The sequence below is a fragment of the Xiphophorus maculatus genome, chromosome 14, assembly GCF_002775205.1.
Source record: "Xiphophorus maculatus strain JP 163 A chromosome 14, X_maculatus-5.0-male, whole genome shotgun sequence".
Taxonomy (NCBI): domain Eukaryota; kingdom Metazoa; phylum Chordata; class Actinopteri; order Cyprinodontiformes; family Poeciliidae; genus Xiphophorus; species Xiphophorus maculatus.
In genome coordinates, this window is record NC_036456.1 from 946,379 (window position 1) to 963,254 (window position 16,876).

General features: G+C 38.9%; 1 protein-coding gene across 9 annotated transcripts in view; it reads left to right on the forward strand.

The window, feature by feature from the left end:
- The window catches only part of LOC102220401 (calcium/calmodulin-dependent protein kinase type II delta 1 chain), a 130,042-nt gene that overhangs the window by 28,653 nt on the left and 84,513 nt on the right, over positions 1 to 16,876 (forward strand). For all 9 annotated transcript variants that reach the window (XM_023346310.1, XM_023346309.1, XM_023346313.1 and 6 more), the window contains one exon: positions 15,681 to 15,740. In XM_023346310.1, coding sequence (XP_023202078.1) covers positions 15,681 to 15,740 — 60 coding nt within the window. The remainder of the gene's footprint in view (positions 1 to 15,680; positions 15,741 to 16,876) is intronic.

Below are 16,876 nucleotides of genomic sequence, written 5' to 3' on the forward strand. Positions count from 1 at the left end.
GTCTGTCTTCACTGAGAGCCAGAAAGAGACAGCTGAAGTGTGTTTACAGTGTGTTCCAGTGTGTCTGAGTTCCCAAAGGAAGCTTTCATGGTGACAACATTCAGTCAGCACATACACAGCATAATTTTAGGACTGAAAATGCCTAAAACCCTTAACCACCAGGAGTTGAAACTGGTAAAACCTGGCTTAACCTGTGCCACTGGTCACATCCCAAATAGGGTCTAACTAAAAGTGAGCAGCTCTCATGGTGCTGCATCTCTTTTATTAGTGTGCAGTGGTGTCCCAGTCAGCTGCAGAGCACATCTTGTTTGGGTGAATATGATGTTGCTGCCTGGTTTCATGCTTCCTTCCTCAGAGTATGAGGTTCATTTGTGTTGCAGCATTGTGTAAATCAGTGATGCATGAGGTTTGAATATGTGAAGCAGGTGCAGACCTCTTTATGCACTGGGGAGAAAAAGCTAATCTGTAGGGCTGGATAAATGCTCTTTGTGCACAAATTAGCAGTTTGACCTACCCAGAATCAGATGTAACCCAGTTATCTGCCAAGCTTCTGCTAAACAGGCCAGTATTATCACCACAGCACAGTCTTCAGTTATTAGTTCCTTGCTAATGTGTTTCTCTTACTTCTTTTTCCTCTGTCCTGTTGGTGAGAAAGAGAAAAGATTTTCCCTCTTATCTTTTATCTCAGAGAAGTTGTCATTCTGATCTTTAGCAGATTAGAGGGAGGAGATCGGATTTAAGGATTGGCCCTCTTCTGTAGGCAATAGCCTGGCAGGAAAGACTGGGATTTTCTGGCTTCCTTCACTTTTATTTGCTGCCGTCACATCTTAAGTTGCCAAAAGCTTACAGCTGTCAGTGGATTCACTTTCTAGTGCGGATATGCTGCACTTTCAAAAATGGTTCAGTAGGTGATGCAGTACGAAGTTTTGTGTTTAAAAGATGAAAATATAGAGATGATCCTTAAAGGCTTCACAGTGCATTCAGAAAAAAGTGCATCCATTTTGGTTTTTGAGGTATGTTTCAGGACATAACGTCATCTAGTTGTTATGGAAGATTAAAAGGAGGTATATAGCTCACAGAATAGACTTTAAAATACTACTGATGGTTTATAAATCAATTAATGCGCTACAAGACATTAAAGATCAGCTATTGTTGTATCCAAAGGTGTAACTTCGTGTTGCAAGTTGGTGGGGATGAGGAGGAGCCGGGGGCGCTGACGCACCCACAGTTACTGGAAGGCCTTTTCTTTTCTAGAATAATGCCAAAACTTACATGTGAATGCCAGACAGTCTTATTCAATAAATTAGGATATACATTCTGATCAGACTTGTCAGATTAATAGTATCTTTCGAAAATAACTTTTTAGCAGGTATTAAACATACTACGAAATATAAATATGTTAAAATGGTAGTAATCTAATCTATATCATGTCTTTCACTTGCTGATGGAACTGCTGACAAAGGAACTTTTCAGTTATATTCTAATTTATGGAATCAGCCTGTATTTGCTGAATGTTTACCTACAGTTTTACAATTCAGCAATATTTTTTGTGAAGAATTATCACATATTTGCCTTTTATTGTCTGATTTTATCAAGTGCTTATAACAAACAACATGAGATTCTGTAGCAATCAAAATGTTATTAAACATTTCCAAAACAGAATAAGTAACTTCTGTATAAACTAAATGTATCCTTGTCAGTGCAAACTTTGTATTTTTCAATTATGTGATTCTGACTCCACAGCTGTCCCTGAGTTGGTTGGCAAAACCTTTTTGTCCTGCTAACTTACACATAGCAGATGAGATATGATGCGTCTTTAATATAGCAAATATTAAAGACGCAAAAACTTTTTGGCTCTGGTTGGAGCTGAATGGTGAGTAGAGTGACCGTTAATATTACTGATTCTATAAAATGTGGCTTAAAGCTGAGATGCTGATGTTTGGATATGTAAAATATAATGTATATTCTCTCTGCATATAAATCTATAAATAGTTTGGTTTCTGTCAGTTCTGTAAAGATACAAGAGAGAACTAAGCGAATTTCTCTTTTATATTGACCAATAATTTAATTTTGTTTATCTGTCTCTGTCGGAGTCATGGTTTAAAATTTAACAAACTTTGACTCCTATATGCTTTATGAAATATTTCATCCTATTTGATGATTGCTCTAAATTTTGCCAATTTCTACGAACAAATGAAGCAATTAGTCCAGGGGAAAAATTTAGAAAAATGGGTGACTGTATTATTTTTTTCTCAATCTATCAGCTTAACGTCACACGCAGACTCGTTTCTATGGCAACCAATAAACAACAGCCCCGGGAGCTCATAGCAAAGATTATTTTCAAGTGCATCAGGTATTAACATTAAAAAAACCACACAAACTTTTCCCACACAAAAGTATGTAAAAACACCAAACAGAACATTCTGTCCGTTGTAGATTTATGTTTTTGTTTGAATTTTCATTTTGCGATCATTAGTGATCGCCAGAACACTAGCGGAGGTTGATTAGTTAGTTTAAACACTTCTCTCCTGATTATCTGTCAGAAAATCTATGCGAGTCGCCTTATTTTTGTGTTAATTGAACTGAAATACTCCGAACTGTGCAGCTAGACATTCAGGTGATGAAAGTTAAGCTAGCATATCTAGCCAACTGTCCACTTTCTTTATTTTTAATTAAAGTTTTTTACTGACCTGTGAAATGTGATCCCCTTGGACCGTAACTTGTTGTTGTAGTGTTGGCAATATCAAAACATTGCGTCCCTTTTTCAGATTCTTTGTTTGATTGTGTCATTTTCCCAACCACTGATATTCCTGACTCAATGTAAAGCAATAGCAAAAGCCGAAAAAGGTGGAGAAAGTACTCACGAAATATACTTAAGTAAAAGTACAAATACAGACAAAAATCTATTCTAGTAAAAGTACCACATTAACATTTTTACTTGAGTAAAGGCAAAAAAATACTGGCTTTTAAAAATACTTAAGTATTAAAAGTACTTGCTGAATGCAAGAATATGTTATATCTAGACTAAGGTTTAGATATACAGGATTAAATAGTACTCTTAAAATAATTAATAAACATAATACCAGTTGTTGTAATTATTGTGGAAATTTAGAAGCAGTACAACATATTTTTTTTAGAATGTAATAAGTATGTTCAGGAAAGAGAGGTGTTAGAGATTTAAGTAGGAATAAAAATAAATTATATATTAGGTAATTGTTTCAGAGATCATCTGAGGATGTAGTTTTTAGCAGTATTTTTAGTTTTCTAAGAAGAACAGGTATTATGGGGAGATTATAATGGTTAAACGTCTGTTCCATACTCCAATGTGGAAGGTGGTGGTAATGCACCTAGAAGTTGTTTGTCAACCGCCATAAACCAAGGAAAGAAGAAGAAGAAAGAAGGCCTGCTGAATGCATTACCTAATCACTAATACAATATCATTAAGAGTACCTATCGTATTTAATTTTAATATATCAGAAATGTGCCATTTTAATGAACAATGCCATAGATAAAGCATGTTGTTATTGTGTTTACTCTCTGTAACATAGCTTAAACTTAGATATGTGATTCTATGCATCATAATTTCAGGGATGGACACATCTTTCCTCCTGTCCTAACATAGCATGAACTTCACTTTTTTGCCACTAGTGGCATTTATTTTGAAAGAAATTCAATAGAAAGGGGATGGAAAGAAGGTGGGTGGGGGAGGACATGCAACCAAGGAGCCATGTAGCAGAGTTGTAGTCAAGACCACCAAACCCGAAACCAAGTCAAGATCAAGACCAGTGCCCTGCGCTACATGACACAATAAAATTAAGTGCACCTATCAAAATTGCTTCTCAAATTGATCTGAAAGATCTACATTCCCATAAAACACCTAGATATTAAACACTTAGAGCTGAAATACATTTTATCATTATCAATTCAAACTCTTCTTCATTCTGCTTTGCATCCATCTCTGTGCCACAAGTCTCCTGCCATCCCTGAAACATAACGCCCTGGGCGGTTGCCCATATTGCCCTTGTCAGAAACCACAACTGTCTACTATTAAACTATTAAACAGAGCAATCAAGGCAATGCATTAACGGTAAACAACGCTCAACTATGAACACTGTCCAAGGCGCAACAAGCAAGAAGTAACCAAGCAGAAGGAGCACCATGACTGTTCTCACCCTGTCTGCCACCATGACAGGAGACGAAAACAATTCAAGTGCAAAGAGCATGCTCTGCATTCTTGTTTTATTTATTTGCCAATTAAATAAATCAATATTTTTTCAATTAAATAAAAATAATAATAGCTACTGCAGTGTACGCAGAGGATTACAAGAACAAAGAACGGCTCTCAGTGAGGCTTCAGTCCTAAAGGAATTAGTAAAGATCAGTTCAGAAGTATCGGATCGTTCATGATCGTCACATCTCTATACAGCAGACCAGTGACGTGCGGTGAGGTTCGTAGCTGGTGAGGCATTGACTTAATCATAATCAGATTTAGGATAAATCTGATTTATTCAAACAATTTATTCAACTCAATCAAACTTGAACATGTAGATATTATTAATTTTGTGTTGTGCTCCACAGCAAAGGGAAAAACCGTTAAAGTACAACTCAAAACCACGTCTTTCTCGCTCTCTGTATCAGCACAGCTATGCGCAGACTCGTTGCCATAGCAACTGGCAACAACGCCACAAAAAACCCCCAAAAACGTTCAAACATTTCCCACACAAAGAGCAGAACATTCAGTCTGTTGCAGTAGTATGGTTTTAGGCTTAATGTTTATTTTGCGATTATTAATAAGTGATTGCTGTGGTAACAGAAGATGACTATAAATATATTGCTGCACTTTACTGTATGGCTAGTTCGCTGTTACCATCTCTTACTCTGTGGAGTCGCAATGTGTGGGATCATGAGCGCCCTCTGCCATGAGGCCAGAGAACTGCCTGCCTCGCCTCGAATCTGTTCTCTGCCGTTTCTGATCGCTCATCAGCACACGAAACATGTTACACACACAGTTGGTGACAAAAAACACTTTACATTATATACATAAGCTAAATTATGGAAAATCAGTTCATACATTAAATGTTTTTTAGCCATTTTATTGGCGACGTTTAGACAAGAGGATCATGGTCCCATAGAATGGCAGCCAGTGCAGTTAGCGAGAGGTTGATCAATCTCAGGTGAGGCTCAACTCACTGCTGCCTCACCTGCTTTGCTTCCGAGCATTTGAATGGGAAAATGCAAAAATTCAGTGATTTTGAAGACAAAATAATCAGAATTGGTTAAGCTAAATGAAAAATAGGTACTTTATAGTACAAAGCACAGGGTGAAAATAGCAATATAAATTTGTCATTATACATTATTTTTCAAAGGTAACCCTCACCTGCCTCCCCTGACTGTACGTCACTCCAGCAGACTTTGGTCACAGCGTTATCCCATATATACGACACCTAGGTCAACACTTCTGCACAATAATTCAGCGCATGAGTGACAACTTTTTTTCATCGCAAATTAAACATATGAGTCTCTGTACAGCTAGCTTTGCTAACATCACATCCACATAGCTTACCTTTCTTTAAGCTTCCTTTCCAAGTGACACTCAAAGTTGGACAAAGCGCTGCTGATTTCACATGTTGCCAGATCTTACGAATTATGTAGCGGAATTCTATTACTGACAATTTTATTGCTTGGATTTTACAGCGCCACGTTAAGTCCCTGAACTTCACATTCTAAAGGGGGGGGGGAGCGCAATGCCACTTGGATGTAACGAGTAACGCGACGGTTTTGTAGAAATGTAGTGAAGTAGAAAGTACAGATACTTACTGTAAAATGTAGTGGAGTAAAAGTCCATTATTAAATCTACTTAAGTAAAGTACAGATACACAAAAATTGTACCTAACCCTAACCCACCACTGAGCAAAAGCAAATGTGGCGCTCTAGTAGATTGGTCACGTGATGTCCAATCCACTAGGTCACTGAGCAGACTTGCCATTTACGTTTTACTGTCTGCAAATAGATGCAGGCAACTAAAGAAAAAAAGGTCCAGGAAATATTGGTGGGGACTGTCCCCTTCAGACCAAAGTTGATGGGGACATGTCTACACCAATCCTTCAGGAAGTTACGCCTGTGGTTGTATCAACCGTCCAGATCTCTCAGATCTTCTGGTTCTGGTTCTGCTCTGCATCCCCAGAACCAAAGATGGAGAAGCAGCATTCAGCTTCTATGCACCACAAATCTGGAAAAAAAATTCCAGAAAACTGCAAAACAGCTGAAACACTGAATGCCTTTAAATACACAATGTGCCTGTTTAGAGTTGCTTTTGAAATATCATCAATGAAACATTAATCAACAATCTGATGTTTAACATCAATGTAATGTTTCAATTGTTGACTGTGTGTTCTATGATTTTGTATTTTTGTGTTTTTATGATATAAAGCACTTTGAACTGCTTTGTTGCTGAAATTTGCTATATAAATAACATTTGATTTGATATGTCACAGAGGAACCACACCAAGCCTGATGCACTCTGACTTTTACTTCATACCAGTGGTAGGCACTGCCTACTAAAAGGTTAGGAATGTTAACTTTTATTAAGCTGCTAAAGCACTAATTGTAAACATTAGTTCTGCTAATGCTAAAGTGCTACATTACAGTATTTAGTTGAAGTTGATACTACAGCACCAAAGTGTTAAGTTCAGCTATGTTAATACCATGTGCACCATGGCATGTTACTACATGCCATGGTGCACATGAAGGTCCAGGCAAATTCTAAAGTTTGTCTGGATATTTGTGTTTTAGGAGAAGCTAAGTGCGTTAGCTTTTAAAGTAAGAAAAAAATGATAAATTAATCAACAAAAAAATTGCCATGCTGTTAGCCCATTAGTAGATTAGCGGATGTGTGCTGACCACAGGGTTACCCCTAACCCTTCACATTAATTAAACACAATTTAAGCAGAGTGTGTCCACAGAGGCAAACAGTTCAAGAGGGAAAGGAGGAGTAAATTCTCCTACCCACCAGCGGACTGGACCCTGTAAGGTTCTGCCTAGAGGGGTATTCTTCCAGTGGGACATATCAGAAACCTTCAAAAGAAGTGTTCTGAGAGTTGGAGTCTACATTGAGCAATAAAATGAAAACTTTGCCTTTTGACTGAACTTGTTCAGCTGGACAGACTGCAGCAAATGCCTTAATAACTGCAGACGATTGTCTCCTTTCTCCCATTATTGTTGTTGAAGATGCATGGGAGACACATGGGAGTCCAATTCGCTCCCTCTCCATTCATATCCTATGGAACTTGCGTGATGAGGCAACAATTGGTTGCCCTCCTCTTGCCTACTGACCAGAGAAATTTGTACATGTGAAATTTCAAGCATTTAGGAATGTATACCTTGACTTGTGATGCTCACATGAACACTGGAATATGTTTAGATTTTGTCACTGCTATTGTGCCTGTATGTTAGGTGTCATCCAGAGTGGCAATGACTTTGTCCTGTTGCTGTCTTTTACTGCTCCCAGTATGTTGAGCCATTACAACTGCTGCTCTTGAGCTGCATAGTGCATTCCACTGTTGTTTAGAATCCACACTTTCTTGTTGACCACTCTGGTGTGTACTGTGGAACAAGGATTGAAGATGCCCTTGATGCCTGAGAAACCTTCTCCTGGTTGACAAAACACATGGAGAATACGTTAAGGGGTATTGGGAAAAACACTGAGTAGACCAAAAAGTTTTCATTCCAACTAAACCCTGACAATAAGGCTTCATATGCTGATGCATAAGGTGAAATTCATTGAAAGTGGCTGGGAGGTCACAAATCTGATCCGTGCAGTCCCCTCTCTGTCCTCCTAGATCTCTCTTCACATGTGTTTCTACAGCGTTGGAGAATATTTCATGAACTGTTGTACTATTTAGTGCCTCTCTTTGTTTTTAACGCTGCAGGCTGACTCCCATTTGCATGAGCCTGGCATTGGCTTAACTAATTTGAATAACCAGGTGAGGGGAGTGAGAGGGCTAAAATTAGATTTCCCAGAAACCAAAGCCATGTGGTCGGCAGGACATGTCCGAAGTGTGATTAAACAAAGAAAAAAAAAAAAGAACATCATGCAGAATGACATTGAGTGTTTTTAAAGCTGTTGGTTTCTGTTTCTTAATAATGAACATCAGCAGAATTTTTGTACATTCTGTGAGGTCCTGTGTTCTGATGATTTCAGCCCATTCCAAGTGAATTTGTATCTGAAGAACTGCAGACAGCACAGATGAGCAGCTGAGATATAATAAAGACATTGATTTATTGATTGTGGTTGCGATTCTGGCATTTCCATGCATTATCAGTCTGATGGCCTACTGCAAGTCAGTAACTTGAAGCAATCTGCTGGGTTTCATTGGAAGCAGTTTCAATAATAAACTAAACTTGAGTGTAGGGGTTCACCGATTACAGTTTTCTGACTAATCACCAATTACCGCTCTTTAAAGGACTTTTGCTGTGGCAGCTGAAGGAGGAACAGCTTATCCTGCTCTCTCTCGTCCTTACTGATAACTTTGCCTGTGAGCTATTTTTAAAATGACAGTTTTTATAGTTATATTTACATTTTCGACATCATAACTGGATTACTTCAAACCTAAGGACTGGGGAATTTTCTTATTTTTATTTTTACCTTATTTTTCTTCATCTCCAAGTTGAACCAGGACAAAATGCCTCCGGCCGACCCCAAGGAGATTAGCAGTATTATACAACGACTTCAGTCTATAGAAATGAACATTAAACTGCTGGAGGTGAACTTTGAGATCAACGCTACCTGTGGAAATCAGACAACTCTTCCTCTAATCAACAGAGAAGTTGTACGCCTCGCATCAAGCAGCTCACCCTGGAACACTCTGGGTGCCAAGCCAAAGCAAAAGCCTCACACCGCAGATCCGATGAGGCGACTGACAGGGAGAACCCCTCACCTGGATGAATCAGCGTGGCGCTCTCTGAGCCGAAACCCACCTTCAACCTCAACACCTGCTCCACCAAAGAAAAACAAACAAGCAGCTGCAACCAAAATGGTTCCACCGACCCCGCTCCCAAGGACAAAGCGACCAGCTCGGGCCTCAAAACATTCTGACTCAATGGGAATCCCACTGAAAAACAGATTTTCTGTACTCCAGCCTGAGCCTCTGAGTGAAACCTCACCTTCAAACATCAACAATGAGGCAAGACCAACACATCCACCCCCCAAAGCTCCAAAGGACAAAGCGACCACCAGGAAAACGAAAGGTATCCCAAAAGTGCTTATTGCTGGAGATGAGGCAGTAAATGGAATCAGTCATGTTTGCAAACCCATGAAAACGAGAGTGATATCTTTTCCTGGTGACACTGTATCTGATTTAACTTGCAAAGTTCTCTCTCTAAGCACTGATCAGTCAGATATTGAGTCTTTAGTTGTGCATGTTGGAGCCAACGATCTGGCAAAGCAGAAATCTGAGATTCTGAAAAAGGACTTTAATATTCTTCTGAACACTATGGGAAAATTAAAAATGAAATTATTTCTCAGTGGTCCAATTCCATCACCTCAATGGGGAGACGAAAAACACTCCAGGCTGGACATGATAAACAAATGGCTGATTAAAACCTGCTCTGCCAGCTCAGTGACCTTCATCGATAACCTCTGGATTTATTGGCAGAGCTTTCACCTTTTTGGAAGAGGCGGACGCAATCTTAATAAACATGGGATAAAGCTGCTCACTGCAAATCTTTTTCATTTTATCAACAAGGACAGCAACGTGATCATTGCTTCAGAAGAACAGGCTCAAGGAGTTCTGACTAGGATGAAACCCTCTGCATATCAGGAGCAAATCGTTCCAAAACAAGCTGATACATCGACTGGAGACGGAGCGACTGGTTCCCTTCCTCCTTCCCCCCTCCCTCTCTGCTCACCCACTCATTTACAGGAGTCACAAGATACACATGAATAAAAGTCTTCTGGACCGGAGTTTCTTAAATTTACAGATGGAATGAATCAACAGGTTTTACTTGGGACGTCTCTCCTTAGCGCTCACATAGCAAACCTCACTTCATTTAAGCCACCTGACTCTAACTTCCCAGAGGATCCATCAGTCTGCATTTCTGAGGACTGAGGCTGGGGTCCAGATTTTATCTTTACACCTGTCTTACTCCAGAATGTGTTTGGCCCCCCGGCACTGCAAAACATGACATTACCTGTCCGGATCACTACAAGAAAATTTACAAAAAACAGAAATAAAAAATACAGCGGAAGTACTTCAAACGTTAAACTGTTTCCCTGCCTAAAAGAACCTCAGACTGAAGAACTTTTGGCCTCCAAGTCACTTAAACTAGCTCTTTTAAATACCAGATCTCTCTGTGCTAAAGCTCTATTAATTAATGATTTTATCACTGAGCATAATATCGATGTTATGTTTCTGACAGAAACATGGTTGAATGATAATAATGAATCAGTCGTACTAATTGAATCAGCGCCTCCTAACTACAATTTCTTCAGTGAGAATAGAAAACATAAAAAAGGAGGCGTGGCTTCAATATTTAAGAGTACCATAAATTGTAGTAAAATTTCCTTGGGTCACTTCACCTCTTTTGAGTATCTTAGAATTGAGATTAAAGGCCACAAACGAACTTTGACACTAACTTTATACAAAACTCCAACATATGTGGAAAATTTCTTTACTGACTTGAATGAGCTTCTATCTCTCATATGTATTGATTATGGTTGTTTAATTGTCGGTGATTTCAACATTCATGTTGACAACCCCCAACACAGAGGGGCATAAAAGCTCACTAATATATTAGAGACTTTTGGTCTAACACAACATGTCAAACAAGCAACACACATTCAAGGACACACACTGGACCTGGTTATCAGTAAGGGTGTGAATATTTCCAATCTCTCTGTAACTGATGTCGCCCTGTCAGATCACTTCGCTGTTATCTTTGAAAGTTCTTTATCTTTTAACCCACTTGGACAAACAGCAACCATCACAAAATGTTCTCTCACAGAAAACACAGGAGAAACATTTAATCAAATCTACTCTTCTTCCTCATCCTTAAGCTGTAATGATGTAGATAAGTTGGTAAATGATTTTCAGTCTAAAGTTTCAGATATCATTGATTCCATTGCCCCAATTGAAATGAAGGTTGTGTCTGGTAGGAAGAAATCTCCATGGAGAAATGCACAAACAGTTAGATCTGCAAGACAACTCTAACTATCATTTAACACTAAAACATGCAAGAGAGGCTTTCTTTGCAGACGTCATAAACAAAAACATTAACAATGCTCGAGCTTTATTTGCAACAGTTGACAGAATCACAAACCCTCCTATTATGCTACCACCTGAATTTCAAACAAATGCCGCTTGCAACCAGTTTTCCAGCTTCTTTTCAGAGAAGATAAAAAAAAAAGCAGAGGATTAATCTGCACATCCACTATAAAGTCAGTACCAATGCTGTGCCCAAACAAAACAAATACAGGAAAAATGACCCAATTTCAACTACTTGATTATAAAACCCTACAGGAAATTATAAGTCAACTAAGTTCAAATTCCTGCTGTTTGGATGTTTTACCCTCACATTTCTTTAAGAAAGTCCTGCCTGTTATTGCTGCTGATCCGATCCAAATAGTAAACTCATCGCTCTCATCAGGCGTTTTCCCCCAGGCTCTGAAAACAGCAGTAATCAAACCACTGATAAAAAAGAACAATCTGGACAAATCACTTCTGTAGAATTACAGGCCGATCTCCAACCTCCCATTCATCAGCAAAGTTATTGAAAAAGCTGTTTAAACAATTAACTAGCTTCCTAACTATAACCAACCGCTTTGACTCCTTCCAGTCTGGTTTTCGTGCTCACCACAGCACAGAGACCGCCCTCGTAAAAGTGTTCAGTGACATCCATATAAATACAGACTGTGGGAGAACCACAGTGCTGGTTCTGTTGGACCTCTGCAGCTTTTGACACTGTTGACCATGACATATTACTGAATCGACTGGAGAGTTGGATCGGACTCTCCGGTCCAGTGCTTAACTGGTTTGAATCTTACATAAAGAACAGGGATTTCTTTGTTTAAATTGGAAACTTTTCATCAAAGAGGTCAAGGGTCACATGTGGGGTACCCCAAGGTTCAATCCTAGGACCCCTCTTATTCAATATTTATATGCTCCCACTAACTCAGGTTATAACAGGAAATAATATTAGCTACCATAACTATGCAGATGACACACAGCTCTACATTATGATGTCACCAGGTGACTCAGAGCCCATCCAATCACTGAACAGATGCTTAGAACAGATAAATGTGTGGATGTGCCAAAACTTTCTCCAGCTGAACAGAAACAAAACTGAAGTTATTATTTTTGGACCTAAAGAGGAACAATCTAGAGTTATAGATCTAGAATCAATGCACAGCTTTAGGTATTACAACTAAAAACCAGCGATCAGGCCCGAAACCTGGGAGTAGTGATGTACTCTGACCTGAACCTCCAGGAACATCTGCTTACAGCTGCAGCATGTAAGTTAAACAAACAATAAAATATTTTAGATTTGTATTAAAATATGTCTATTATGTCTAAATTAGGTGATTTTATTGCCTGATCATTTTTCCATTTTGCCAGATCACAGTAGCATTTATACCTAAAGCGAAAAATTACCCGCCAATCCAGGTGATGGGCAGAGATCAGCCTGATGGATGGTCGGTATCGGAATCAGCAGCAAAAAACCTGATAGGAGTCTCCCTACTATAAACCCTTCTTTTGACATATATTTTTCTCTTACCTAGAAAGAGCTGGCAACTTTTGCTTGTCTGACCTTCAACAATTTAGATTATTTGTGTATTTGTGTGAATTTGCCATCTGGAGGTCTAGAGTAGTCAGAATGGTATGACAAGGGAAGGAATATATGAAAGAGAGAGAACTCACTGACCCAGCAAGACTGCCACGTCCCCAGTGTAGACACAACACTTTTAGACATCTGTGGCTATAGATATTAGCTTAAACAGTCTATGGGAGGTGCTGTTTGCTCCTCCCATAGAATTGATCTTTCTTTTTCTCTCTTTCTATTCATAGCTTAATTTTCCTTTTTTTTGGGAAACATCCAATTTTATCCCTGCTGCCCACTCTTCTCCCCAAGAGTGATGTCATATGCTGAAGAGTGTAATCATCTAGATAAATGTTTACTTACTCATTTTTAGCTGCTAGACTAAGGAACTTTAGGACCAAAATGAAGACTATTGCACACCCAGCAGTGGCTACTTCCATTCTATGTCCATCCTGAAGCCGGCTACTGATTTGTCATGTTGGTACCTGAAACTGAGCAGCTGGTGCTGGTAAATGAAAACAAGGCAATTCACTTACTTTGGCTTTGGAGAAGATGGTGACTATGATGCCGAAGCTAGTCTTCTGCTGGATTGCCTTCTTCCTATCCTGTCCATTAGCATGGATAGGCTGGTATTAGCATTGGGAATTCTAATGATTCCATTTATGCTACATTAGTTTCCAACAACTAAAGTAGCACAAAACAAATGCTTTATAGGTGATTTTATACAGACCAAACCCACAAAATTGTGAACTAGCCCTCGACTTTAGCTGTGAATTGTTTGGACAGCTCCAGCTTTCAGATCTTGTTTTGTCCACCATTCTCAGTGTTTGTTTCCATCAAACAGGGTTAGGGTTATGCCATTCCTACTTCATGTGGGCTATTAGAATCATTTGTGCTGACAGCAGTTGGGTTGCTCAAGGCTAATTGTTAATGCCAGAATAAAATTGGTTGCTGTAAGATTTCATTAAACCCCTACCAAGAAGAGAACATTGTGAAATATTTTTGGTAGATAATGGCAAAAAGTAGATTACTTTTTGCCATTTAGGCATCATACCTCCTTCTGATCTGCCATGAATACTTAAGAGTTGTTAATTAAATAGTTGACTGTCTTTTAGAAAACTTGGTCTCCAATAACTCAGCATTGTCTATTTTTTTGACTTGGAAAGCAAATGTCCTCAGTGACTCCTCATAAACATCTGAGCCAGCAGTTATGTCCTCCACAGTGGGGGTGGAAGATGATCCTGTGGTTTACTGTTATCTGGACAATTTTCTATCATAACTATAATTAACTGTAATAATACAATAGGGTTTGTTATTTTTACCATCTTCTTCCACTGTTGGTGACATGAGAGCATGAATACATATCGATCTTTTCAAAAATCAGCTTAAATGCAGGTATTTTTTCCATTTAACTGTACAGCTGCACTACTTGATGTAACTGGTTAAATTTAACACTCTTAAAAGTCTAATGTATATTAGACTGTCATGTAAACATCTGGAGTCAATGCTAAAACTAACAGAAATGATCATTGGTAACTAGGCCTGTGGCATAAACGATAAATCAATTAATCGTAAGATAAATTAAAACTATCGACGTCATTTTAATTATCGGCTTTATTGTCTCTTCCGGCCTTTTCTCCACTGACCCTCCTTCCTCATTTTACTTAGTGTAACGCCCAGCGCACACGAGCTGTCGGCCGATTGTCTGCCCATTTTCAAAACCTGACAGACCACAGAAATCCAAGGTTTAACGGTTCGATCGGTTCGTTCCTGCCGTGTGGTGTCCAACAATGGGCACAAAATAATGGCTACAACTCCAGTGAACTAATTTTAAAATCAGGCATTAATCAATGCTTTACTACAATCTACCTGCAATGCATGTGGCTAGTGTCAGCGTAAAGTCCTGACTGAATGAAAATCATTAGAACCTATTTACATCACGTTAACGAAGAACAGCTGAAAAGTTACGGGGTTTATCAACTGCGGTAGCAATTTCGCTCCAACTCCTCTCCTTGTCATTTCTATACTCTTTGCATGTTGAATAAACATTAATGTTGTTTCCACATATCATCTCCAATGTCCGCTGGACTTCAGGTTGCGCCGTGTCAGCTGTTTGGGATTCCCCGACGTAATTTCCCCTCAGAAAACACTGAGGAGAATCCTCGCTTTCTGATTGGCTACCTGTCACATTCAACAGGTGGAGTTAAAGCGCCCAGTCGGTGAAAACCCCTGATTTAGATCGGAGTGGCAACGACGATCTACCGTAACACACCACACAATCTTAGAAAGACCAACGTTTTAAGACTGTTGTAAAGGGAAAAATAGGAGCAAAAAATCATGTAGTGTGAATTATTGCATCAGGTAGTCGATGTGCCCATCTTCTCTATTTAAATCTAATTATTACTGAAGGGCAACATAATATACAGACTTCATAATCTGCACTCTTTTGGTTTAATGCTGTATTTATTTCCACTTTGGCTTTATGTTGTTTAGTTTTTTTTTTTCAAGTGAGTTTTTTGTTAATGGAGACTGAGAATCCATTTTATTTTTGTTTTTGGTTGTTTTGTTTATTTTGTTTATCAGCTCAAGTGTTAAATATTCTTTTGAAAATAAAGTGTATCTATCTTTGACAGGAAATCGCATGCATTATTACATCATTTCCATTAAATCGGTGTAAAAAGGTCTTCAAACAATATTATCGTTTATTGCAATAATTTTTGAGACAATTAATCGTTGAGCAAAATTTGCTATCGTGACAGGCCTAATGGTAACACGTTATTTGAGGGGGTGGTCATAAGACTGACATGACACTGACTGAAACCAAATTTCAGGGGGACTTGGGTAACGCTTTTTTTCTGTCCCCACAGATCACCAGAAGCTGGAGCGTGAAGCCAGGATCTGTCGCCTACTCAAACACGCCAACATTGGTAACTGATTTATTTTCCAGCTTCCTGCATCTCTCTGTCTTCCCTTACTGTGTGTTGTACAGTAAGGGTAAATGCAACATTTACATTTTACCAATGTAAATGTAAATGTTGATATGGACAGCCTTGTAGTCATTAGTTTCTGATCTGTATAGCTGAATGTTTGATTTGATGCTTGTAGAATGAAAAAAGTTTGTCTTTTTTAACTCTGCTTAATTGACAGCTGATAAACTTAACATACTGGAGCTACAACGGTATGCACCTTAGCATCAACAGAACAATCTAACACAGTGGTTTTCAACAATTGCAAGAATGCCCTCAGTGTATCATAAGCCTGGCGGCCCGTCATGCATTATTAGACTCCCATCAGGCTAAGCGTGGCTTATTTATGTTTTTAGGAAAATATTAATATAAAAAAAAAAGCTCGATTGCAAGCGTCTCCGTTGCTCTAACGTTTCAATGGTGGCGCAGATTTATTTCTAAAAAGTTAAGTTTATAGAAGATAGGTTTATAGTTCATGCTTTTAATGCCGGCAGCTCTCGGACCAATCACACAGCTGGCGCCTCTGCACGTTCCCTTGTGCTGCCACTGCTTGAGATCTTAGTTTATTTCAGCGCGGATCCTTTCACTCAATCATGCTAACCTGTATGGATATTTATGTCAACCCCCTGTGATGAATTATGATTCTTTGGAGAACTCTATATTATCAAGGTAACAGTTTAAACCCACCGCGTTAGCTCTGGTTGAGCAGCTATATGTGAACCACAGGAATAACTTGTGGTTTCAGACGTGTGCGTTGACAGAGCGGTGAGAATGGTTTATATTTGTGAACAAACAATTATGAGGGGCGTTTACATTTCAACACGCTGCCCAGGTGTGGCTCTATCTTCCTGGTAAAGTTCATGTCTGTGTTCCCGGTTGGTCGGTTAACCAACCAGCGCTAACCTCATCATGCAGGTTCAGCCCGGTGAGGAGATTTCGCGCTCTCCTTGTTAGTCACGCATCACTCTGGTTTTATATTATTTTATCATTATATTATTATTATTATTATTATTCAAACCATATCAAATGTTTTGTCCTCTTAGTCAGCCAGAGTTAAGCTTACAAGTTTCACCACCACAGAGAGTGACTATGTCATT